This window comes from Vigna angularis, chromosome 11 (assembly GCF_016808095.1).
Source record: "Vigna angularis cultivar LongXiaoDou No.4 chromosome 11, ASM1680809v1, whole genome shotgun sequence".
Taxonomy (NCBI): Eukaryota; Viridiplantae; Streptophyta; class Magnoliopsida; order Fabales; family Fabaceae; genus Vigna; species Vigna angularis.
The window spans coordinates 6,029,779-6,054,227 of NC_068980.1; the positions used below are offsets into that span (position 1 = coordinate 6,029,779).

Below are 24,449 nucleotides of genomic sequence, written 5' to 3' on the forward strand. Positions count from 1 at the left end.
AAAGGTCCTTAGGCTACAGCCTCCTACTATTCTCACGACATGACTCATCACTCTCTAATTGAGCATGAATGATCATTAGAATGTTAGGATAAACACCAACTTAACTTCGTCCATTCATACTAACAATACTTGAAACCACCAATAAGAATTTTCTTCTTAGAAACTTTTTCCAATCATACTTTAATTAGATACATAATCTCAAGAATAAATCATCATGTATTTCAATTCATATTATAAATCAATTCATACTTCAAGATAAGTATTATAAATCAATCATTCAAATAATCATATACATTGAACACACCTTAAGAAATATATAAAAAAATTCAGTTGAAAATCTGATATTTTCGCTCAACTACCAAATCTATTCGCTTAGCTAAAAGTGTCTGTCAGCCCACTCGTTTAGCCACCATGACTCGCTCTGCAAATACAGAACAGTGAGTTCTGCTCACTCAATGGCTACACTCGCTCAACGAAAGTGCATAATTATGTAGCACCAAAACTGCATAATTTGCACCCTTAACAACCCCCCCCCCCCCCGTAACCTATCCTAAACACTTTTACCTACTTCTAATATTCTTAGATTGGATTCTAAACTTCTGTAGACCTAAACAAATGTGTATCATCCAACTTAAACTAGTTCTTAATTGTTTTACAATAAGATTTTTAACTTAAAAACAACTAAAACCTCACCTTAGAGACCAAAATTGAATTCTACAAGTGCTAGCTCATTTTTTATGAACTTAGGAACTTTAACAAGGTAGAAATTATTTACCAACACTCTCCAAAATGATCATTTTGACACAGAACCTAAAATTCAAAATCTCACTAATTCAAATCCCCAAAATGAACTTAAGAACCCTCTAAAATCAACTTATTGACTACTCACACCTTATTCTATAGATTATTATCAACTAACAACTCCAACAAGTCTTAATTGATTCCAAATTATCATATAAAACTAAGTTTTCTCTTTTTAACTCCTAATTCAAAATTTCACCTATCAACACCTTTATTTTAGACCAAAAATAACTTGTAACTTAGTTTAGTTCATTCCTTATCAAATTTATATCAATTTGACACCACCAATATCCAACTAAAAAAATTCACAACCAAACTCAAGTCCAAAACAGAATCATTACATATACACAACCATCTTTCACAATACTAAACATCAAAACTTATTACAATAAAAAATCACAATTATACTAATATATACTCCTATTTTAAACTAATTCAACAAATATCTACAACCAATCTTGAATCATTCATATTATATAGAATAACAAGCAAAGTTACTAGCTTTCCTTACCTGTTAGAAATTCCAACCAACTATAGAAAACTCTACTATGCTTTCTAAGTTTAAAGAGACCATAGAATACTCTTTTTGACAAATTGATCAAGTAAACTTGAAGATATCATCACGGAGATCACACAAATTGTCTCCGATCTTCAAAGAGATGAAAGGGTGCAAGAACCCTTAGAGAGAAGATAAATGACTCTAGAAAAGAAATTTCTAGAGAGATAATATATTTTAAATAATAAAACTCGTTTATAATGAAATTATTTATATTGAAACAATTTAATATTAAAATATTTCACCCTCATTATTTTTAATCCACTATCACTTCTAGAATAATTTTTTAGGTTTTCACAAAATTAACTATAATTAGCTAAAAACATAATGATTTAAAACAAAGGATTGAAAATTTTATTTGTTTATTTTATGGATACAATCTCATGCGTATTAATTACGTCTTTAGGTAATAAATACGCTTATCATTCATAATCTAAAAGAAGGATTTCAAGAAATTCTTCAAATAGAAACCAAACATAATTATCTTTGGGGTACGAAATTAATATAATAATGACAAATACTTCTAACATGAAAAAAAAATGTGCTGTCTGTCATTCTATACATAAAACTGATAAAATAATCCCCAGAATTGAGGGGTGGGGATAGAACTAGGTCATCACAATATTCTTTTCTTCAATAACTTTTTTTAATAGGAAATTAAAGTCTAAATTCATGTCAACTAAATATTGGTAGGTAACATGTCACTACATTTATAAATAATATGAAATTTAAAATGATTAAAACTTATTTGTTATATATAAATTAGTATGTGATGAAAGAGAGCTGAAAATGGAAAATAGTGTTATATTACTGAACTGTAAAAGCTCATTCATTACTATGATATTCTTTTACAAGTTTTCAACACACACAAATTACAATTTTTTTACATTCGATATTAATTATCCTTCTTTATTTTTTTGTTATTTTTTTAAAAATAGAAAATTAACTTTTTCTTTACGTTCAAAATGTAAATATTTATTATCCTACCGTTACTCTTCAGTTTATGTGGTTGTCTGTGATCTGTCTTTAGTTCTACTCTTGGTGTCCCTGTTGTTGTTGTCTTTCTCTCTCCACTCAGAGACATGACATATTGAGAAGCGTGACTACATGTTGAACGCTCCAAAACACGCAACATAAAAAAAAAACAAAGTTAATGATTCTCACGTCCCACATCCTACAAAGACTACTTACACTTTCCTTCAATCAAACTCCAACTCATAACTGTTAACCTTGGCATTTTCTGAAGGATCTGATCACAAAATCTTTGTGCTTTCGTTTTTTATATTCCAAGTAAAGGCCTCTTTCATTGCCAGCCATGACCGAGGTCCTCCTCTCCCCACCCCATTTTCCATCTTCTTCATCACCACCACCAACAACAACAAAGACAACCTCGACCACAACAAACTCATCTCCTTCTTCTTCCTCTTCATTCTCTCGCAATGCCTTTCTCCGACCTCACCTCTCTCTCCTCGCTCTTCTGTTGACTCTTCTCAGGAAATCCTTCCTTCCCCGCAAAACCATCTCCTCCCTCATGGACATAGGCTCACCAACTAACGTACGCCATGTTGCTCATGTCACCTTTGATAGGTTCAACGGTTTCTTGGGTTTGCCTGTTGAGTTTGAACCTGAAGTCCCCAGAAGGCCTCCTAGTGCTAGGTGTGTGTCTGAGAGTGAGTCAGTGTGTCGTGCATGTACATTATAACAAGAGATCAAGACACTTCTTTCTTCTTCGTTGAATTAGCTAGTCACACTTCTAACTGCATGTTGGTTTTTTATTAGTTTTAATATGTAAGAGGAATATTATGTGTTTTTTGATGCACATTAATTATGGTTTGATAATCAGTTTTATTTCTTTACACAATCAGTTTTCACAGTTTTTAATCAATCAGAAATCATACTAGAGATAACTTCTGAAGTAATTCTATTGGAAAAATTAACGTCAACCAATCAGAAATCGTGTTCAATGAGGTTTAAGGTGACTGTTATAAACTTTAACATTACAATTATGCTTAGATGAGACTGCAGGAACCTTTTATACTTTTGGATGTATTTAAATTAGAGTCTCTAATCTCAAGGTTGTGTTTTGTTTTGTTTTGTTTAATTTCTTTGGTTTTATTTTTCACTTGTAGTGCATCTGTTTTTGGAGTTTCAACAGAATCCATGCAGTTGTCGTATGATTCCAGAGGGAACAGTGTGCCAACTATTCTGCTATTGATGCAAAGGCATCTGTATGCTCAAGGAGGGTTGCAGGTTGATCTTCTAGATTTGTTTTAACTTGTAAAATTCACATGCTGTGTTGGTGGTTATAGCATGTAGTTTGTGTGAAACAAACAAAGATGATTTGCTTTATAATGGTACTTCTCTATGGAGACATTTTTGTTCATTTTACAAGGCATTATTGTTCCTTTCACAAATGCAGGTAGAGGGGATTTTCAGAATTAATGCGGACAATGGTCAAGCGGAGCATGTGAGAGATCAATTGAATATGGGAGTAGTTCCAGAAGGCATTGATGTACATTGTTTGGCAGGGCTAATTAAGGTATAGCATTGCAAGATGATTGCTTGCTTCTGGCTCCTCTGTTGGTGTACATGTTTATGGATGCTTGTCTGATTAATAGAACAGAATCATCAAATTGACTAAAAAAAGCCTCTTCTATTTGTAATATGATGATTACTTTTGCTTGTAGAAAACATAATGATTATTTTCATCACTACTCTCAATAAAGACCAAAATATAGAATTCCTTTTCTTTTCTTATAGATCTAGCATGTAATGGAATCATTTGTGCAAATAGAATTGATTCACCATGTGAAGTTAAGAGTAAGGAACTTCTCAATTTCAGAACAAGCTATCTTTCTATGTCTAATAAATGAGAAATAAGCATCATTTCCAAAGTCCAAAGGGTATTTGACTGAACAGTACCACATTGTATATCAGATGAATAGTAGAATTGTCTACCCATGCAATATTTGGTTTAGAGATTAGATGGTGAGCTAGTAATAGGGAATATCCTGCATGAAGGGAGGGTCTATTGTCAGTCTTATTTGTGCAGGGAGAAAAGTTAAATTCAGTATCTTAGTTAATATTTAAGTTTTTTCAGCTCTAAATTTTACCAAATTTTCCTGAGATGTCCTTTGTTAAATAGTACTCAAACAGTGTTCTATTGTCACTCATACTTATCCAATTTTCTGGTTACCAATTATTTTTTTTTCAATATAAAAAATATTTCCTAATTGCAGGATTAGTCTTGTGAACTTTGAGATTTGAGATTATGTTGGAAAGTGGAAAAAGATGTCTTGTAATATTTGTTAGTCAAGTCAAGAATGTAAATATCATCATGGATGTGAATCTTCTAAATAATTCCTAAAAGAATTTGATCTTTTCTTTTCTGTTGCTTCTAGCCAAGCGTAGCGAGAACCTTGAATTGTTTTTTATCTGCTATCTGTTCTTCTTCTATCTTGTGCTGATGAATTGTATCCATATCCACCCTTGCTTATGTCTTAACCTTCCAACTTTTTTACTGCTAGACGCCTGCAACCTGTCAATTCATCTCTTTCGGACAAATATAACAAGTTTCCCAACATGTTTGTTCAATGGCTGGTTCATGAAACTATAACACTACTTATTTGGAATATGTAACCTGTAGGAGTAGTGTTGTCCCAGCAATTAAAACCAGAACACATTCCCATGATTCCATTTAATTAAACTCTCATACATAACGAACTATTTTGTTTATGATGGAATACAAAGTAAATGACACGACATTCTTTTGCAGCTGATGCTTACAATCTATTCTTTGTGCTTTTGTTTTGGAATAAATGAGATGCTTAATGTGTACACGATAATTTATTGTGATATTCTTTATATTTTTCAAGGCTTGGTTTAGGGAACTTCCTACGGGCATTCTGGATTCATTATCACCGGAGCAGGTCATGCAATGCCAGACAGAGGAGGAGTGTGCTGAAATAGTGAGACATCTACCTCATACTGAAGCTTCACTCTTGGACTGGGCCATCAATCTGATGACTGATGTTGTTCAACATGAACATGTTAATAAGATGAATGCACGTAACATTGCCATGGTTTTTGCACCAAACATGACTCAGGTGTGTTTGCATATCTTTTTCATTCTCAACTGATTGCAGGGAAGACAAGATGAAATACATCAAGGTTATATGATTTTTCTTTCTGCATTACTAAATTGCATGTTTCTATCTTCTGAAATCCAATTAGAGTTTTCTTATCAGTGAAAATCTTTTCTGCTGAATTTTTTTGGCCATTCTGACAATACTTGACCCTTACTGTTCTGAGTTTTTCCAAGAGTAAATAGAGAGTCTGATGCAATGAAACTGTTTGGACTTTCTGACTGCAGATGGCCGACCCTATATCTGCACTGATGTATGCAGTTCAAGTAATGAACTTCTTGAAGACACTCGTGTTAAGGACACTGCGGGAAAGAAAGGATTCTGTGGTAGAATCTAATCCTAGATTTTATGTAGAACCTTCTGATGGTGATGGAATCCAAAGACTTTTGGAGTCCTTCCAGCAAGATACTCCTGCAGAAAATGAAGTGGCTCAGGGAAGCACTATTTTAGAGAAAACTGGCTTAGAGTGTTCCCCTGGATCAGTCCAAAACAACTCAACTGAAGAAGAACCTGGCACTCTGGCAAACTCTTCTGAGAATCTTGTTAGCAATGAGGAATTATATTGTGAGTTTCCACCCGTAGGAAACATGGGAAAGGGTAAAAGTGGCCAATCAAGTAAATCAAATGGTAGAAAAGAGTCTAAAAAGACTAGAGGCAGCAACCCATAATCCATCAAACACTGCCAGTTGAGAAAAAATGGAGTTGGGAGTTTATGCAGCAATGGTTCGTATATGAGCTGATATCAAAGCTTGGCTGTGAAGAAGCATTGAAATGTAAATTGATTATTTGACAACGTGGCATTGTAAGTTTGCTTGTCTCATGATGAAATTGCTAGCGGAAGTTTGTGAAGTGACTTCAGTATGTTCCTTTTCTTTTATTCATTCCCTTGTTTGTTTAACTTATTTCAAAAATAGTACCATGAACACACTAACATTGTAATGAATTCTCATTCCCTGTGTGTTTACTTGTATTGATAATTATTCCTTAATCATATACACACCTTCTGTTGCACTTTTAAAATGGTATTTTTGGATCCTTACTAAGCAAATTATGTCTCGTACAATAAGTTTGGCATAAAACTTACATAACTAAGATGGGCAACATGACATGAGTCCAGATTCTTTACTAGGTTTTTGGTGCTGTCTGTCTTCTGCTGAAAGTTAAAAATACACTAATGTTGGTATGTTATAATTCTTTTTAATATATTTTAAAACATCAAAATAAGTGTCAATCAGTATATTTTGAGGGCATAATACACAGACAACATAAAATCCAGCAGAGGATACAAAATTCATATGATATGGTATGCCTTTAGGTACAAGTGGAACCTTTTATTCTTGGACCATAATAGTGGCCATACAACTTCACAACAAACTTTTATGTAAAAAATATCGTATGATTGATTTGGGAGGCATCAGGTCCACAAAGGTAAACAAACCAATGGTAAGATGTTTTATGGAGGTGGGAAATATCAAGAGAAATGAAAACCACAAAACTATCAAACTTTAAAGAAAAAAATTGCAAGCTACTTTCCGACCAAAACGCGTCTACGGGTTAATTGTATGCACATTTCCATAATGGGACAAAGCAGTGAAAGGGAGGGCTAACTAAGAACCAACCATTTTCCTAGAAAGGAGTCATCAAGTTTAAAGGACTGAATCGAATATTCCTCTCCCTCTTTCCATCAAAAACAATAATAACAAGTGGGAATGGTGGAACTAGTAGCCATGCATGCATAAGTTCTTGGTTTGTGGCAATTCTGTTCTGCACCCTACTGGTCTTATCCTAGCTAGTGCAGAAAGCTGAATGAGATTGTATATATAGTTTTAAATGATAGGGAAGTTTTCCAAATTTAATGAACAACCCATTAATTAATTTTATTCGATTACCAATTCCCTGTAAAACAAATCTATGTGACAGTACAAACACCAGAATAGATTCATCTTAAGGACACATTGTGTATTATTGCAAGAAGGATAATATCCTGTGACCTATGTTTAGGTGGTCTTGGCCTAAAATCGCATAACTTTAACCAGTGCAAAGTAGCTAGAGTGGTACCAGCCAGCCTACCAGGAGTGGTCAAGAGACACTTGTATATAATCATGCCACGTTGCTTGCAATGTTCAAACCTTTCGGAGCCACTTGGACAGTTACAACTTACAAGTGAAAGCGGTTAATTGAACGTGTACACACATTGAAATGTTACATTTTAAGGATAGGAGAGAAGGGTGTGGCTGTAAGTGTGTGTTTGCAAGTTCACATCATTGTACTCTGGACAGCACCATGGAGGATCGAATCATTGCTCAAAATTTGCCCCTCACTAAACCAAGAAAGTTGTGGTCCTGTCCCTTGTTTCCTTCCACAAAGGGAACGTTCAATTGGAGTGCCATCTGCACATGCAAGCTCTTGGTTATACCACTTTTATGCATTCATCTTCACAGACAAATTAATGACTGCACATTTTTTTTATGTAGTTAGGTAGAAGCCTACAAGGCTAAAACATTTGTTGCCTGATGCAATCCGTGTATTGACTGGTTTATGTTTTGGAAGATACCAAGTCATCAAGTCATTTCCAAGACCGTGTATAAAGGTTACTTTCAGGTTGGAAGCCCTTTCAGTAAGGGTGTGAGACTTCCTAGAAAACTTTAGCAATACATGGCATACTAATCAAGGGTGGAACTTACATCTATCAAGAGGAGGTTCATTGGAGATATACCACACCAATAAAACCTTAGTTCAATCAAAACCTTAAGATAATGAGTTAATGACTCTTCACCTTTATATACTGTTCAACTTTTTTATTTTTAACCATTGTGAAACTTTGATTTTTATCCATTGTGAAACTTTGATTTACCCTTGGATTCTCAACAAGTAGTAGATGTAAATTTGAGTTTGAGCATTAGATATGTGATTAAATACTTATAAAATAATTTTGTTGTTGAAGTTTCAACTAACTTGAAGAGAATCATCTGTTATGATGTTTTGTCTTTCAAAAGAATTAAGATAAATCTCAGCCTATAGTTTGTTACCTAGGACTTTTATATGGCCAGAAAATCCAAAGCTAAGCTACGTAAGCATAATCACCCGTTGGCCATTTATAAGCCACACCAACTGAAATCAGAACTTTCTACTGCATATATAATAGCATCTTCCCCTTGATTTTTTTCAACTCATGCTATTTACGTGCCTCTTTACTCTTTTCCCCTATCCCTCAACTACCAAAAGTTAGCACTTAGAACACCCTTTTCTTTCTTTCTTCCTTTCTTTGTTTCAGTGTTTTGTTCTACACAAAGCACCAACTCATACAACACTGGCTAGCAAGAAAGGCATGGCAACATGTGGGAGCCTGCATCACATCTTGGACACCCTATTGCCAGAAAACACAAAACTGATTGAATCCCTCTCATGGAACCAAATAAAGCCCGTAAAACCCGCAGACCAAACCCTTTCCTTCAATGAGATATTTGGAGAACCCTCCATCCAGCCTTACGTTTCTACTTCATCATCAAGTGAGAAAACAAACAACAGCAACAGCCACAAAAGCAGTGATAGCTTCTCATCCTTGAGTTCTGAGAGTTTGCACCTTTGCACTGAGGGTCTTGGCTTTGAGAGTTCAGATGATGTTGAAGACTTAAAGGATGGAACGAATGAGAGCTGGGAAAGGTTTAAGGAGAAAGAGGGCGTGAAAAGGTATGCGAGTTCAAGGGTGAGTGAGTACCCTCCTCCCATTTCAAGCATAGGGAGGAGTGGAAAGCCTTGGGTTTGTTTCAAGTCTTACAGGAGTGAAGGGAGGTTTGTTCTCGAAGAGATAAGGATTCCCACGCACGAGTTCCTCCATGCTTGTAGAGAGGATGGAAGGTTGAAGCTGAATTTTGTTCACCCTGATGATGAACTTTCAGAAGAAGAAGATGCTGATGTAGAAAGTATAGATGAAGAAGAAGAAAACATGGGTGAAAAAAATGATGATTGTGTCATAGATCATGAAAATGAACAAAAAGAGATAAGTGATTGGTCACTTACTTGATGAAAGAACAGAAAATTTGAATGCTAAGGAAAAAAAAATAAAAATCGAAGCACTGTTGTGATTTTGTATCTTTACTTGAATACATATGTTAGTTTTTGTCTCTTAACTCCAGAGATTTTTCTGATACAAGCTGACGAATTTGGTCAAGTTTTTGTTCGCACTAGTTCTAACTTGGGTTTGGATTTGATTTTCTGACTTTTTTTTTATTAGCAAATAATATATAAATTTCACAATAAATCTTTGGTAAGATTGATGCATTTTTGCTGATGTTGTGTTTCAGTACTGGGAAGCGGAAATTCGTAGATTTTAAGGTGGGGGTAATGATAAGGTAATAAATCTTCATAGCACAAAATGGTCATAGAATAAACGTTTGTAATTAAAAAAAAGAAAAATAATATTAAATGAATATAAAAATTTATATGTTAATATTATTTTCCTTAAAAAATGAGACTAAAACAAGAATTAGGAGGACGGATGCTTTCATGATTATCTCAAGCTATAAAAAAATTTCTTGAAAAATATCATATATTGTCGTCTAAATATAAATATCATTTTATAAATTAATTTTATGAAGTTAAATCAAATTTAAATTCTACTTTTTAATATGTATCAGAATTATAGATTAAAATTTATTATTATAAAATTTATTATTTATTGAATTAATGTATCATTTATTATTGAATCACTAATTAATATTTAATATCTTACTCAACATATACATAGCTCAAGATTTGAATGTACAATGGGGTGAAGAAGTCTTGTTCTTAACAAACTGTTATTATTACAAGTGGCAAAGCTCTATATGAATTGAGCCTTTTCAGACAGTTCAATCAATTGAGCTATAACATTTAATATTCAGTTCCATTTTTTCAACCGAGTAGTTCTCTGTGAAATTCATATTTCCCACACGAATTACGAAGGGTATAGAAATAAAGCAGAGCCAGTAGTCACAATAATTGAGATAAGAATGGGAAAGGTACACAGTACACAAGGAAAACGAAAAGAAAAGGGTCCTTCGATTCAGATAAAAGAATTCTTACTAGGATTTTGAAGTAATATCTTGAGTTCTGTTATGGATACGTGGAATTTGTTGAGGGAATTTAATATATAAATTATAATATATTTAATTGTTTTAATAAAATAATGTTTATTTAATTTTTAAAATTATAATTATTATTTTAAAAATGATGAATCCATTCATTTATTGGTCTTTCTATTCTAAATTCATGAGTCGCATGAAAAATGGATCGAGAAAAAAAAATTTATTTCAATACAAATCATTCTTTTAATCTGATCTGATTTTATAAACTTTTTCAAGCCATTAAAGTCTCTAATTCTGCCCTGTCTTGATCTAAGATTATTGCCTTCAACTAGGAAATAAATGAATAGGAGTATTTGTCTAGTGTTTTTATATAAATTAAAATAATACTTTTTTTTTGTGCCTTTTCCATGCAAAATTACAATCTGGTTTATGATATTTTCTTAATCTATATATGAATATCTCTCTCGACAAAACAAAAGTATAAAGTAATAAAATGAAGATATATTTAAAGAAAAAAAAAGTTGTGAAAAAAAAGTATAGTAAAACAGAATAAAATAATATCAGCCTTTTCTTTTTGAATGAAATTTCAGGGAGAATGTACAAAGTTCCACCTCATATCTCTTTGACCCCCTTTTTTCTTCCCTTTTTGTGCAAATTTTGAACCAGCCATCTACAGAATTTTATATAAAAGATATCTAGGATACAAGAGCATTTTTTTGCTTCTATTTATGTAAAGAAACAAAGAAGGTATTTTTTGTCCATAATGCTGATAATATACCCTGTTAATGAATTTTGATAGTTGTTTTTACAGGAATCGGAGCAACTTAATACTGAAAACTTATTTTTGTTTCTTGTTCTGTTGAAAAATTGTCTCCTTAATGTTTTCAAGAGGATGTCTTTCCTTTCTCCACAAAGAATTAAGATCTTCATTTATCTATAATATTTTAACGAACCAAACATAAGTCTACATACATATGCTTTATACAAATTAATGCATGAATGCTCTATCTAGACACAACAAAACACTTCCGACACAAACAACAAATTTAGTTATAAAATGAAACATCATGTTCATACATGGTCAAATGATTTAGATGAATGTCGGACTAAAGTGCACAACAAAACATCAAATTAGCAGATGATGATTAATTCCACATGTTTATTAAATTGCATGGAATTAGCAGATGATACTGTTGTGTTATCACTTGTTCTTGCCTTCTTGGTGAGTAGTGATAAATGCTCTAGAAGTTTGTAAAGGTTTAAACCATTCCAGGTATCATTCTATAACAGTTACAAGGTAAGATGTTTTATCTATCACCGAACAGGATTGGTGCCATCTAATGTTAAAAGCACCTTATATAGATCAGGACGCCTATCACGGAATACCCCCCAACTATGTCTCGTGGATTTAATCTTGTCCAAATCAAATTGTGCAATAAGAACTGCTTCCTCCTTATCGTCAGCAATTGAAACAATTTCTCCAGTAGGTCCTGTATGATGGTACAACAGAGTCAAAAGACATACAGAAAAAGAGAACTTATGGCTGCAGCTAAATCTTTCCAAGTATATGAAGAAATGAAGTAAAAAAATTATTACAGTATAAAGAGGAAAGGGGCAATGATACACAGCAAGATAAGATTAGTTAACTGTTTATCTGAACGCTGAAAAAGCATATCATATCATATTTTTAATGAAAAGCTTTTTATGATTGCACTGGTCAACGAGTAAAGTTTATTTCTGTGCCAAATCCGTTCTGTCAAATTACCTGCTATGAAGGAGTTTCCATAAAATGTTATCTCACTTTTTCCATGCTCAGTCTCAATTATCTCCTTTCCAATCCTATTTGAAGCCACAAGAGGTACCTGCATTTTCCAAAATTATTTGCTAAATTATGTTAGAAAGTTCAAGTATTAAACCCTTGAGCTTTTTTATAAAAAGATTATCAAACAGAAAAAATTTCTCTTCTCTGTTGCATAATTTAGCATTGTATCTTCTGTTTTTTATCCAACAACTAATGCTGAAGGAGTTCTAGAATCTAGATGTGGAAATAGAAAGAGCTGCAAACAGATTATATATAAGAGGTACCAAGATATGCACCTAACAGAAACACATCAAAAATGAAAAAAATATGTGGATATGTAACCACTAACTTGCATACAAAACCTACCAAATTGGCCCCAGCATGTCCTTGCATTACTCGTTTCCAGTGGTCACGTGAATCAATGTTTGCATCATGTGGTTCAGTCCCAATAGCAGTAGGATAAAATAAAATCTCAGCACCTTGAAGCACCATTGCACGGGCTGCCTCAGGAAACCACTGATCCCAGCATATAGCTGACATGAAAATAGTAATAGAAAACAAGAATGTTAACTTCAGTTTCTGTCTCACATAAAGACAAAAAATGCAGATTCCAAAATGTGTTTGGTTGCTTTTGCAAACATAAAGTCAACAATGGGAACATATGTTTTAGAGACTAAGCATTTTCTGTCAGTCAAAATCTTATACAGCCACACTTATGTTTGAGTATAGGAAAAGAAAATAGAATGCACAGTTACAGTAATTATAAGTTCATACCAACTCCAATTTTTGCAAATTTGGTCTGGAAAACCTGTTAAACAAAAGCCTCAATGTTACATGGTGTTCAATAGTCATAAAAAAGAACCATAAAACCAAATTCGTTTAAAGCAGTGCATATCAATTAAGGCTATTTTAAGTACCCACCTTAAATCCAGTATCCCCTGGATTAAAGTAGAATTTTTCCTCGTAACCTGTAGGAGAGATTGTTTGATGTGTTAGGATGTACACATTCTAAATGACACATAAGTGGCCATAATATGGCATACCTGGTCCATCCGGAATATGGGACTTTCTATAAATCCCAAGGTCAGTGCCATCAGCATCAATTATGGCTATTGAATTATAGTGTGCATTATTTGCCTCCTCAAAGAAGCTAACCGGTATAACTACGCCTAACTCTTTTGCAAGTTTCTGCATCCTACATTATGAACATTGAAACAAGAATAAGGATTCACTGGACTATGGGACGATGAGCATAAAAAACTATGCCAATGTTTGTTCCTCTGCCTCAAAAGTACTACGTTCAGTGGCATGCAAGTAGTGACTAAGATCAGAGAAGCTAATTTCTATTATTTTACCTGAGGATTGTGGGATGGTCCTTATGTGGCTTAGCTCTTTGAATATAATCCTCTCTTTGCGCCTGACAGAAGTAATAACCTTCAAAGAGTTCCTGAAATTAGTCATACATTATTAACATGATTCAAACACACAGCCAACCAGGGTTTTCCATCAGATTAATGAGTCCATTAAAATTACTATCCCTACCATGATAGAATAAGGAATTTGTTTTGTCAGTATGAACATCAAAAGTCATAATAATTCATTAGTCTGCCAGTCAGTAGTTCCAAAGATAAATAAATTTACAGCTAAAATATTCTGACGATATCAGCAATTACAGTCAATAATCATAAGCATTATGATGAAAACAACATCTGTTGTAACAAAACAATGCTTATTAAATTAATAAATAGTGAAGAAGTACAGCTGTAATTTATTCAAATCCAACCCAAATTCCATTTCATACAGGCATATATGGCAGAAAAACAATTCGGCTCACTGTCAAACAGATTCGCTCATAGTCTCACTAGGTTTATCATCTATCGTGTCCCACAGTTCGACCCATAAGTTCTGGACCATAACCTGTCAAGATTTGTAATATAGTATTGTATTATTCATGGTAAAAAATAGTTTTATGAAGGAAATGCCATCTTATAAAATGTTAATCTACTATATGATTTACAAATCAAGAGAATTTATTTTCATGTAAATTGATAATGTAACCAGATCTATGCTTCTAGTCCACAATCTCAATATATGCCTTGTTATGTTGAAGCTTGAATCCTCATTTTCCTTGAGACAAAGAATACCGTTAATTGATGTTGTGAACAAATAATCACATGGTTTTGAAACCCAGTGAATGAAGAATACACTTAGAATTCATTTATGCACATATCCTACTTGACCCTAACCTTATGAAGGAGTTAACAAAACAATTGTATGGAATTAAATATTCTATAATTGACATGTAACACAAGAAATAAGCACTACCAGAGAAGGTCATCCCAGGTTTTAAATATGCACACCTGAATGAGAATGATGTTTGCACCCTGTTTATGTGCAGCTCTAACTAGCCTGCAGCAGAAGACCCAATGGTATCACATAAGATGAATAGAATTCCATTTCTGACCAATCTACCAATTAACTCTTATATACTTAAACAATAGTTAGGGAAGAAAAACTGAAGCTCAAAAAGTTTCAGTAAGAAGCAGAAACAGAATTCAGAGGACAACTGAACAACGGCCTTCCTGATTCCCTTCTCAATTTTTGGTTTTAAAATTTGTTCTCTAAAACAATTTCAACTACTTATAATTAATTTCCCATCCAAAATCTATCAAATTCTGAAAATTGTTCACGAAACAATAGAATACAGCTGAGAAATGGTATATCATGTTTTCATCTTGTATAACCTCTCCCACAATTCCACACTTTGCTTTGTACCTTGTACCACCCTCCACTGACTTCTGAGAAACCTTGTTTAGTTGCATTTTGAAAACTAAAAACAGTCCACAAAAAAATTTAAGATTTTCAATAAATTTTAGTCACCAGCACTCCTCTTCTCAAATATAAATCAAACAAACCCATACTATTTTAAATACAAAAGAAAAAAACAAGGGATCAAGACCAACATTAATTAAGAGCAATTTGCACGAACAAAAAGTTCACAAGCTGCAAGCATTGAAGTAAGCACGGTCAGGGTTGTCTCTGAGTGACACCCTAAAGAAAATATTGTAATGTTTCCTTTTGAATGTGAGCGACGTTCAGTGGAAGCATGGGCTAAAAACTAAATCTTTTAACCTGGGCAGCTTGTAAAGTTGTAAACCTCGTCACTAATTCACGAATCAGAGCATGGAATTGAGATTGCAATAATAAAGAATCCGAAATAAATTGAAATTGAAAGTGGGAAAATAAGGAAGGATGCGAAATAGTCACCTCTCGGCGGTGGCGACATTTGTCGAGACATCATCGGTGCAAGCAAACTGCAGAGCAGAAACCACCACGGTTCTACGCTTCTCCATCCGCAGAAACAACGTAATTAGACTCAGATTTTTTGAACAGAAGATTATTGTCCCTTTATTCCCTTTCTTTTGGAAGTGCACTGCATACAGTAAGATGCAGTGAAATTATATTCGACCAACTTTTCTAAAAGGAATAAGATTCTAAGTCCCATGGACAATTCTCAAACTTAGGGATTACTTTACCTTAATTTTAAACCATGTAGGAATTTTAGTTTAATATCTATATATGGCAAACATTCTTAATTTTGCTGTTAGTTTGATACTAAAAGTTTGGTTTTTATAAATGTAACAGAAAAAATTAAAAAGAATGTATTGAATTGAAATTTTAAAACCTATTAATAGATTAAAAAAAGTTTTAAAAATCATCTGTACTCGCAATAAAACATATTATATTAGTTTATTATAATATAGATTATGATAGGTTAACAACTTTTTAACCATTGTATCATTATTTTATTGATTTATATATTTAAAATGCATCCATCATAAAAGTATGTGATGTTAGAAAAAAAATATTCTAACTGTGAATTCCATGTTAAAGAATAGTATGTTGAAATTTCTATATTCTTGAACACTATACAAGAATATCATTAGACTTTATCATCTCTTTAAAAAATTGATAATGTTAGTTAAATACCACATTATAGTTATTTACATCATCTTAAAGTCTTAATTTAATAACATACTACATTTGAAAACAAACCTTTAAAATCTTCTTAAATTATATTATAGTATACTCTCAACAAATTTTTACACTATAGATTGAATTCGTCATATCTATATAAATGAAATTAAGAATGTATGACAGAATCTAAATTGATAACATTTACTGTATAAATGCCAAATTCATAAGTTTTTTTATGTATGAAAACCAAATTGAAAAATTAGTTATATTTATGAAAAGATATCCGTGATCTGCTAGTGGGTAAAAGAAGAGAAAAATTGTACAATGCTTCTGATGTAACGTATGCAATCTTCTAATTTAAACGACTTGCACAAGTTACATTATTGCACATGGTTTTCTCTAAAAATAGGATAGAATATGTTAGTTAATCATGTTCACCACAGACATCAGGTTAAATTAAATAAAAAAATTTAAAATTTTCATACGGATCAATTTTGATATTAATTCATTTAAGATCTAATTCATTTGGATTGAGCATGCAGTGACTCAGTTACTTTTTAAATTTGTTTTTAAATTGTATTTAGTATTTATAATGATTTTAGATTATATTATATTTTTTATGTATTTTGAATTATTTGTAGAGTTTTACATATTTTTTTTTAATTTATTTAAATTTGAATTAGAAAAAAAAATTGTTATTTATTTTAATTAAAAAAAACATTTTAATTAAGTAAACACTATAGCCCGTGTAATTTACATTCAGCCGAATCAAATTCAATTTTTTTCTCATCAGAGACACTGTTTTATTTTTGTACAAAGTTATTGACAATTTGCATTAAAAAAAGTGACCGAATTTAGAAATATGTAAGTATTAGTTGCTCCAATATGTGACACCTATTATGCAGCTGGAACTGATGTTTACTATGCTCATTCTTGTTTTCATTTTGGCAGTCTGCAAAATTTAACAACTTAAATAGCTAAAAGCAAGTAGAATATACTCTGTTGTTAATTTTTTTTTGGATAAAGAGTATAATATTCTTTAGATTATTCTACCGAAATAGTATAGTGCGATGAACTTGGAGTCCTTCTTTTGTATTATTCTGTTATTTTAATGAATAAAGGATGAATGAGATGTTGGCAATACATATGGACAGCAGAATGTCTTCATGCATTACCATTCAGTTTTGGGAACTGATAATGTTATAACGAAAATGGAAGCATAAAGAAAATATAAAGATAAATGACATAGACCTGAAAGAAAAAACGAATATACATCATTTCAAATTCTTACTTTGTTCCTTTAAATATAATTTTAAATAATCAAATCACTATGATAAATTCTTATAATTTGAATCAAATGACATATTTTATAATAGTGTTTCAAATTCTAAATAAAATAAATACCTTATAAAGATTCTTCATTCACACACCTTTCAGACTTTGTATCCTTTCTGCAGTATGATTTATATCATTTGTAAGGATATGACAGACAGTCTACATAAAAAGCAATTATCCATTGTAATAGGTTAAAACAAAAGGAAACCTACGAGTAACTTGTCTCTATTTGATTGGAATCGGCATGAAGAGCTACTCATGCAAACATTCTTGTTGCAGTCTCTAATAATTGCAGACCTCAACAGAGGTTAACCACTTTGAAATCTCCATAGTTGCTATATAGTACAAACGACCAACAAACAGCAGAAATTCCTATAAATAAATGTTCCTGAAATCTGAAACACCACACCATCTTCAAACTATACACTTTGCTCAACTCAGAGACAGTCATAGTAATAGTAATATTAATGATAATCATGTCTTCCACCACCTTTAAAGTACTGACACTGATCATATCAGTTTTCAGCATCATGCAGATATCTTCTGCTGGTGATCCTGACATCCTCACTGACTTCATAGTCCCTCCCAACACCACTCTTGATGGCAACTTCTTCACCTTCACAGGCTTCCGTTCCTTGTTTTCATCGAGCACTCTCTCAGGTTTCAAAGTGCAGAAAGCAAGCAAAGCAGAATTTCCTGCTCTTGATGGACAAAGTGTCTCGTATGCAGTGCTTGAATTCCCTGGTGGGAGTGTGAACCCTCCACACACGCACCCTCGTTCTGCAGAGTTACTTTTCAACGTTCAGGGTTCCCTTCAAGTGGGGTTTGTGGACACAACCAATAAGCTCTTCACTCAGACACTACAAACTGGAGACGTGTTTGTGTTCCCAAAGGGTCTGGTGCACTTCCAGTACAATTCGGATACGCAGAAGCCTGCAGTGGCCATATCTGCCTTTGGAAGTGCCAGTGCTGGGACTGTGTCCATTCCCACCACTCTCTTTAACACCTCCATTGATGACAATGTTTTGGCTTTGGCCTTCAAGACTGATGTTGCCACCATTCAAACTTTGAAGAAAGGCTTTGCTCCCTAAGAGTGATGATCATGATGATGGCTAGAATAAACTAATTACCTCCTTTAGCTTCCACATTGTGACATTTTCTGCTTTGTTATAGCAGCAGTGCTTGTATTTTGCAGTTCTATAAAGGGGTGTCAGATGCAGAATGCTTGATCCAATTATTGCTGTAATTGTAATCACCCCAAATGCAATAAAGAACCTTCTTTGTTACCAGTTTTTACACTATAATATTTTTTTATAATTAGGTAAAATTCTACCCACATAGATGTGCCTATTTACCCACATAACTCATACTTCTAGGAAAAAACTAACACTCACTAAAATAAAATTATATATTAAATTGAAAATAAAATGATAAACATAGTTTTTAATGTTTCTTCTCTAATAAATAAATCGATCCTATAAGCGAAATGTTAATACTATACTAACTATTTTTTTTCTCAACAAAAAAAACTACAACAAATGTTTAGATTATAATTATAAGCAAAACATATATTATATCTCTACATATTAACCTCTACTTCCCCACTACCAATTGAAAGAACAAGAAAAAAATAAAAAATAATATATATATATATATATATATATATATATGAATGTTATGAACAACTTATTATTGTTACCAATATTTAAAAAGTAACATGATATGATTCCTCAAATTTAGCTTATTTCATTATTCAAATTAAAGAATAAGAGCGGTTAGAAAATTAGATTAAGTTTTCCAAAAAAAAACAACGGTTTTCAAGTTCTATACAATAGCAAAATACGGATTTCATTCTAAATTAACTCACATGGAGAGTTGAGAAAAAAAAGGTCATAAAAGAATATAAGTACACCTATAACTAGAAATAATTTGGCGAATTAGGGGTTTTTTTTATTGACGCCAATTGAAATAACTTAATTTTGTAGTCAATACGAAAACGTTATTTCTTATTGCTGCTGAGATTATTTAAATGTTAATATAATTTTTTTTCTATTTTTAATTAATAATTTTTAATTTTTTTAACTAATATTAAGGGTAGGCTATTTCTCTATGCAAGTCAACCAAATATTTTAATTGAAGTATTAGTTTTCATATTGGATATTTTTGCATTTATTAATAATTAAAATACTTTATTCAAATGCAAAAAATAAAATTTAATAAATTTGAATTACTTTATCTAGCTACAACATTTTAAAAATTAAATCATTTAAAATAAAAGTAATTTAAATTCAGAATTTTTTAATTTTCTTGAAATTGTAAAAGTTTATATCCAAAGATTATTTTAGTTAATTTGTGAAGTACATAAGCACATGACATGGTATGGTACCCTGTCCCTGAATCTTAGTAAGAAAAAAAAAATTAACTATTACCTTGCTTTCAATTTATTTTTAAGAATATTTTGATCATTAACAAAAATAAATATTATATTTATAAAATATAAAATAATAAATATAAAACGTGTCTACAAATTTATTGATATGAAAATAATAGTAAAAAAATTCAGAAACACGTCAATATATGCTCCTGAAAGTAGGTTCAGCGTAGAGATTTTGAGCCATACTGCACCTTCCTCTCCATTTTTTTACTCTTATTTAAAAATTAAAAAAAAAAACCCTAAAACCTAAAAACCCTGAAAATCTAAGAATCCTTCTTCCTTCTCTCGCGACAGTCTCTCACCCTTTCACTTCCATCTCTGCGATCCCCGCTGTCGGAGAAAAATCTGTCCGTGAATCCATTTTTGGAGCGAGCATTGTGCATGCCTACCCTTGCCTGCATCTGGTGAGTTCATTTTTTCACTCTTTCTTTTCCGATTTGGGGGTGGAATGTGTAGTGAAAGCATATTCTTATTCCCTGTTTTTTAGCCAGAGGGCTTGAGGGTTATTGCAAAAGTGTCACGTGTGTTTGTAACCTCACCGGAAATAGCTCGGAGCAAGTCCAGATAAGGTGCCGCTGTGATCGGAAATTTCTGCACACGTGTGTTTGCACTGTTTTTTTTTCCATCTACAGATACACAAATATTAAATTTACAGTAAAATAGAATATGAAATGGCATCAAATACTCACATTCTACCAGTGTTTTTGTTTTGTGAAAAATAATGAACTGTCCAAGAAAATTTGTGTATGATTGTGTCCGGAAAATAATGATAACATATCTGCTATAAAATTCAATCATATATTTCTCACTTTCACTATTATAAGTTTTATCATTATTTTATCAACAATCATTCTTTTGTGCATCTGCTCATTTTAACACATGCATTCCTTGTGTGCTATTTTTGTTAAATAGCTGTTAATGCCATAACATAGCGGAACTTCTCTGAGTCCCTAATTCCAACTATGTCTGCTGTTGCATTCACTATGATTATTTTGTTTCTGGCATGTGTCGTACATTCTCGTCATCTTTGACAATACTTGTGCCATATATAATTGATAATATACATCATATTTCAACTGTTGTGTGATAAGCCTGTGATGCTATCTGTTAGATGATATAGCAGATTGTTGGCTTTCAGTCATTTTCTACAATGTGCAATTTGTTAATGTTTTGAGTGTAGGAAAGAAACTGAAAAGTTTAAGGGAAAGAAAAAGTAAATTGGTTTCCACAGCTTCTGCTTCTGCATCATAGTTTGCAAGATTTTTCTATTAAAATCAACATTAATGACATGTGTTTTCTTTCCCCCTTTTGTTTCAGTTGTAATGGAAGAAATAGTGGATGATGAAAACAAACCTCGTTATTATGCCATATTCCCCATTCCTTTCTATCCCCACACACCTCTTTTTGTCTCGTATTCAGAAGTGTATCCCAAAATTATGGAAACAAACCCCGCAACAATCACTGTTCAATCCCATCTTGTGTAGCAATGCATCCATGGTTGGTGTTCTCATTGCATCCCTTAAGGACTTTGTGACCAATGGCCACCTACCAAATGCTTTCAAAACCTTCATTCAAATCCAGCACCATGCTTCTTCACACCTTCTCCTGCATCCCATTAGCTCCCTTCTCTTTGCTTGCGCGAAGTTTGAGTCATTGTCACAGGGTAAGCAGGTTCATGGCCATATCATCTCACTGGGTCTTTATCAAAATCCTGTCTTGGTTGCAAGGCTTATTGGTTTTTACACAAATGTTAATATCATTGGCGATGCCCAATTTGTCACTGAGAGCTCCTGTACTTTGGATCCTTTGCATTGGAATATGCTTATCTCGTCGTACGTTAAAAATGGGCTCTGTGGAGAGGCTCTTTCTGTGTATAAGAAAATGTTGAGTAAGCAGATTGAACCGGATGAATACACTTATCCTTCTGTTCTCAAGGCTTGTGGGGAATCGTTGGATATCAATACTGGGGTGGAGGTTCACAGGTCTATTGAGGCTAGCTCCATGAAGTGGTGTTTGTTTGTGCACAATGCTTTGGTCTCCATGTATGGCAGGTTTGGGAATCTGGAAGTTGCGCGTAACTTGTTTGACAATATGCCAGTTAGAGATACTGTTTCGTGGAACACTATAATCAGCTGTTATGCCTCTAGGGGTATGTGGGAGGAAGCGTTTCAGCTGTTTGGAAGTATGCAGGAGGAGGATGTTGAAAGGAATGTGATTATATGGAACACCATTGCCGGAGGGTACTTGCATTTGGGCAATTTCGGAATGGCACTTAAGCTGATTTCCCAGATGAGAACATCCGTTCATCTGGACGCGGTTGCATTGGTCATTGGGTTAAATGCGTGTTCCCACATTGGAGCCCTTAAATTGGGAAAAGAGATGCACGGTCATGCGGTGCGAACTCACTTTGACATGTTTGAGAATGTGAAAAATGCATTGATTACAATGTATTCTAGGTGTAGAGATCTTGGGCATGCATTTATGGTGTTTCATAGAATGGAAGAGAAATGTTTGATATCTTGGAATGCCATTCTTTCTGGATATGCACATGTGGATCAAACTGAGGAAGTATCCTTTCTTTTCAGAGAGATGTTACGGAAGGGTGTTGAACCTAATTATGTGACCATTGCAAGCGTTCTTCCCCTGTGTGCTCGCATAGCGAACCTGCAGCATGGCAGAGAGTTTCACTGCTACATTATGAAGCGTGAACAGTTTAAGGACTATTTATTGTTGTGGAATGCCCTGGTGGACATGTATGCAAGGTCTGGCAAAGTGTTAGAAGCCAGAAAAGTGTTCGATTCAATGAGCACAAGAGATGAAGTTACATACACTTCCATGATTTTGGGATATGGTATGGAGGGTGATGGAGGAACAGCTCTAAAACTATTTGAAGAGATGTGTGAGTTGGAGATTAAGCCAGATGTAGTGACCATGGTTGCAGTTCTCACAGCTTGTAGTCATTCTGGTCTAGTAGCACAGGGGGAATTGCTGTTTAAAAGGATGATAGATGTTTATGGGATAGTTCCACGCCTCGAGCACTATGCGTGCAAGGCTGATCTCTTTGGGAGGGCTGGTTTTCTGAAAGAAGCGAAGGAGGTTATCACAGGGATGCCGTACAAGCCAACATCGTCAATGTGGGCTACTCTCATAGGGGCTTGTCGAATCCATGGAGACACAGTGATGGGGGAATGGGCAGCAGGAAAATTGCTAGAGCTGAAACCTGATCATTCAGGTTACTATGTGTTGATTGCCAACATGTATGCTGCTGCTGGTTGTTGGAGCAAACTAGCAGAGGTGAGGACTTATATGAGGAATTTGGGCGTGAGAAAAGCTCCTGGTTGTGCTTGGGTTGATATTGGCACTGAGTTCTCTCCCTTTATGGTGGGGGACACTTCTAACCCTCATTCATATGAGATTTACCCTTTGATGGATGGATTGAATGAGCTGATGAAAGATGCTGGTTATGTCCGTAGTGAGGAGTTTGTTTCATCCGAGGAAGAATTTGAGGAGATGAATATAGTAGGGAATGTATACTAAGTAGAAGTTAGAATATGTTTTATTTATACAGTTTCAAACTGGAGCAGTTTGTCACCTATAAAACAGAAACTTGCTAGATGAAGCAAAAAAATTGAACTCTGCACACTGTAATTATCGTGGTCATTTTACTTTTACACCTATCAAATTAAAATCAGCCATTTGACGATTTAAATAGTAATATTTTAATTATATTAACCTTTCTTTTAATGTAAAATTTTAATCTATATTATTATATTATTAAAATGGATTATAAAGTGGGTATAATTTTTTAAAGGGTGTCACAGTACTATTTAATGATCAAATTATTTATTTTAGTAGTAATGACTTTAAAAAAAGCTTACTTTTTATCATCGAAATTAAATTTCAGCCAATAATTAGTCCATACTGATCACACTAATTAATAATTAACCCCGTAACAATTACATACAAATGGTAAAAATAGGTGTGTGCAAGTATCAACGGTTCTTCATGAATAATTGGTGCTTACAAGTGTTTATTATTTATAAAATTTATTTTAATATTTATTTATAAATGAATACTAATCTTATTTAAAAATAAAAATTTAATTTATATTTTATTAAATTAAATTTGATTAAAATTAAAATTAATTTATTTCATCAGATTAAAATGTAATTAAAATTAAAATTAAATTTTAATTTATATTATATTTTACATATTTTAAAATTTTATAAAATATATTCTTTTAAATATTTATAAATATTCATAAATTTTAAAATATTTGTGAATATTTTTTAAACAAATATATATATAAATAACAAAAACTAAATTATTATAA

General features: G+C 33.0%; 5 protein-coding genes across 10 annotated transcripts; 4 read left to right on the forward strand and 1 right to left on the reverse strand.

The window, feature by feature from the left end:
- Window positions 1–2,576: 2,576 nt before the first annotated feature.
- LOC108333205 (rho GTPase-activating protein 5) lies at window positions 2,577–6,460 on the forward strand. The gene is made up of 5 exons (XM_017568580.2): window positions 2,577–3,013; window positions 3,487–3,607; window positions 3,777–3,896; window positions 5,233–5,463; window positions 5,730–6,460. Exons 1-5 carry the CDS (start codon window positions 2,673–2,675, stop codon window positions 6,168–6,170), a joined length of 1,254 nt encoding a protein of 417 aa, XP_017424069.1. The 5' UTR covers window positions 2,577–2,672; the 3' UTR covers window positions 6,171–6,460.
- A 2,197-nt stretch (window positions 6,461–8,657) lies between these two features.
- Window positions 8,658–9,632, forward strand: LOC108333564 (protein FAF-like, chloroplastic). Its single transcript, XM_017569029.2, has one exon. The coding sequence runs from the start codon at window positions 8,831–8,833 to the stop codon at window positions 9,524–9,526; it is 696 nt and encodes a 231-aa protein (XP_017424518.1). The 5' UTR covers window positions 8,658–8,830; the 3' UTR covers window positions 9,527–9,632.
- A 2,075-nt stretch (window positions 9,633–11,707) lies between these two features.
- LOC108333084 (N-carbamoylputrescine amidase) lies at window positions 11,708–15,855 on the reverse strand. Of its 2 annotated transcripts, none has more exons than XM_017568416.2 (9): window positions 15,637–15,855; window positions 14,730–14,778; window positions 13,725–13,816; window positions 13,413–13,564; window positions 13,291–13,337; window positions 13,144–13,177; window positions 12,736–12,902; window positions 12,334–12,430; window positions 11,708–12,058 (listed from the first exon to the last, which is right to left on the reverse strand). In XM_017568416.2, exons 1-9 carry the CDS (start codon window positions 15,720–15,722, stop codon window positions 11,883–11,885), a joined length of 900 nt encoding a protein of 299 aa, XP_017423905.1. In that variant the 5' UTR covers window positions 15,723–15,855; the 3' UTR covers window positions 11,708–11,882. The 2 variants fall into 2 exon arrangements, with proteins under 2 accessions (XP_017423905.1, XP_052727109.1); XM_052871149.1 differs by lacking the exon at window positions 15,637–15,855 and adding an exon at window positions 14,171–14,286 and having other exon boundaries at window positions 14,730–14,780.
- Window positions 15,856–18,083: 2,228 nt separating this feature from the next.
- Window positions 18,084–18,884, forward strand: LOC108333736 (putative germin-like protein 9-2). Its single transcript, XM_017569212.1, has one exon. The coding sequence runs from the start codon at window positions 18,150–18,152 to the stop codon at window positions 18,771–18,773; it is 624 nt and encodes a 207-aa protein (XP_017424701.1). The 5' UTR covers window positions 18,084–18,149; the 3' UTR covers window positions 18,774–18,884.
- A 1,394-nt stretch (window positions 18,885–20,278) lies between these two features.
- On the forward strand, window positions 20,279–23,825 carry LOC108332903 (pentatricopeptide repeat-containing protein At1g71490). 5 transcript variants are annotated; one of them, XM_052870658.1, is made up of 3 exons: window positions 20,279–20,520; window positions 20,604–20,715; window positions 21,434–23,825. In XM_052870658.1, the coding sequence occupies exon 3, from the start codon at window positions 21,455–21,457 to the stop codon at window positions 23,651–23,653; it is 2,199 nt and encodes a 732-aa protein (XP_052726618.1). In that variant the 5' UTR covers window positions 20,279–20,520; window positions 20,604–20,715; window positions 21,434–21,454; the 3' UTR covers window positions 23,654–23,825. The 5 variants fall into 5 exon arrangements, with proteins under 5 accessions (XP_052726618.1, XP_052726617.1, XP_052726620.1 ...); XM_052870657.1 differs by having other exon boundaries at window positions 20,604–20,685; XM_052870660.1 differs by having other exon boundaries at window positions 20,608–20,715.
- Window positions 23,826–24,449: the final 624 nt, after the last annotated feature.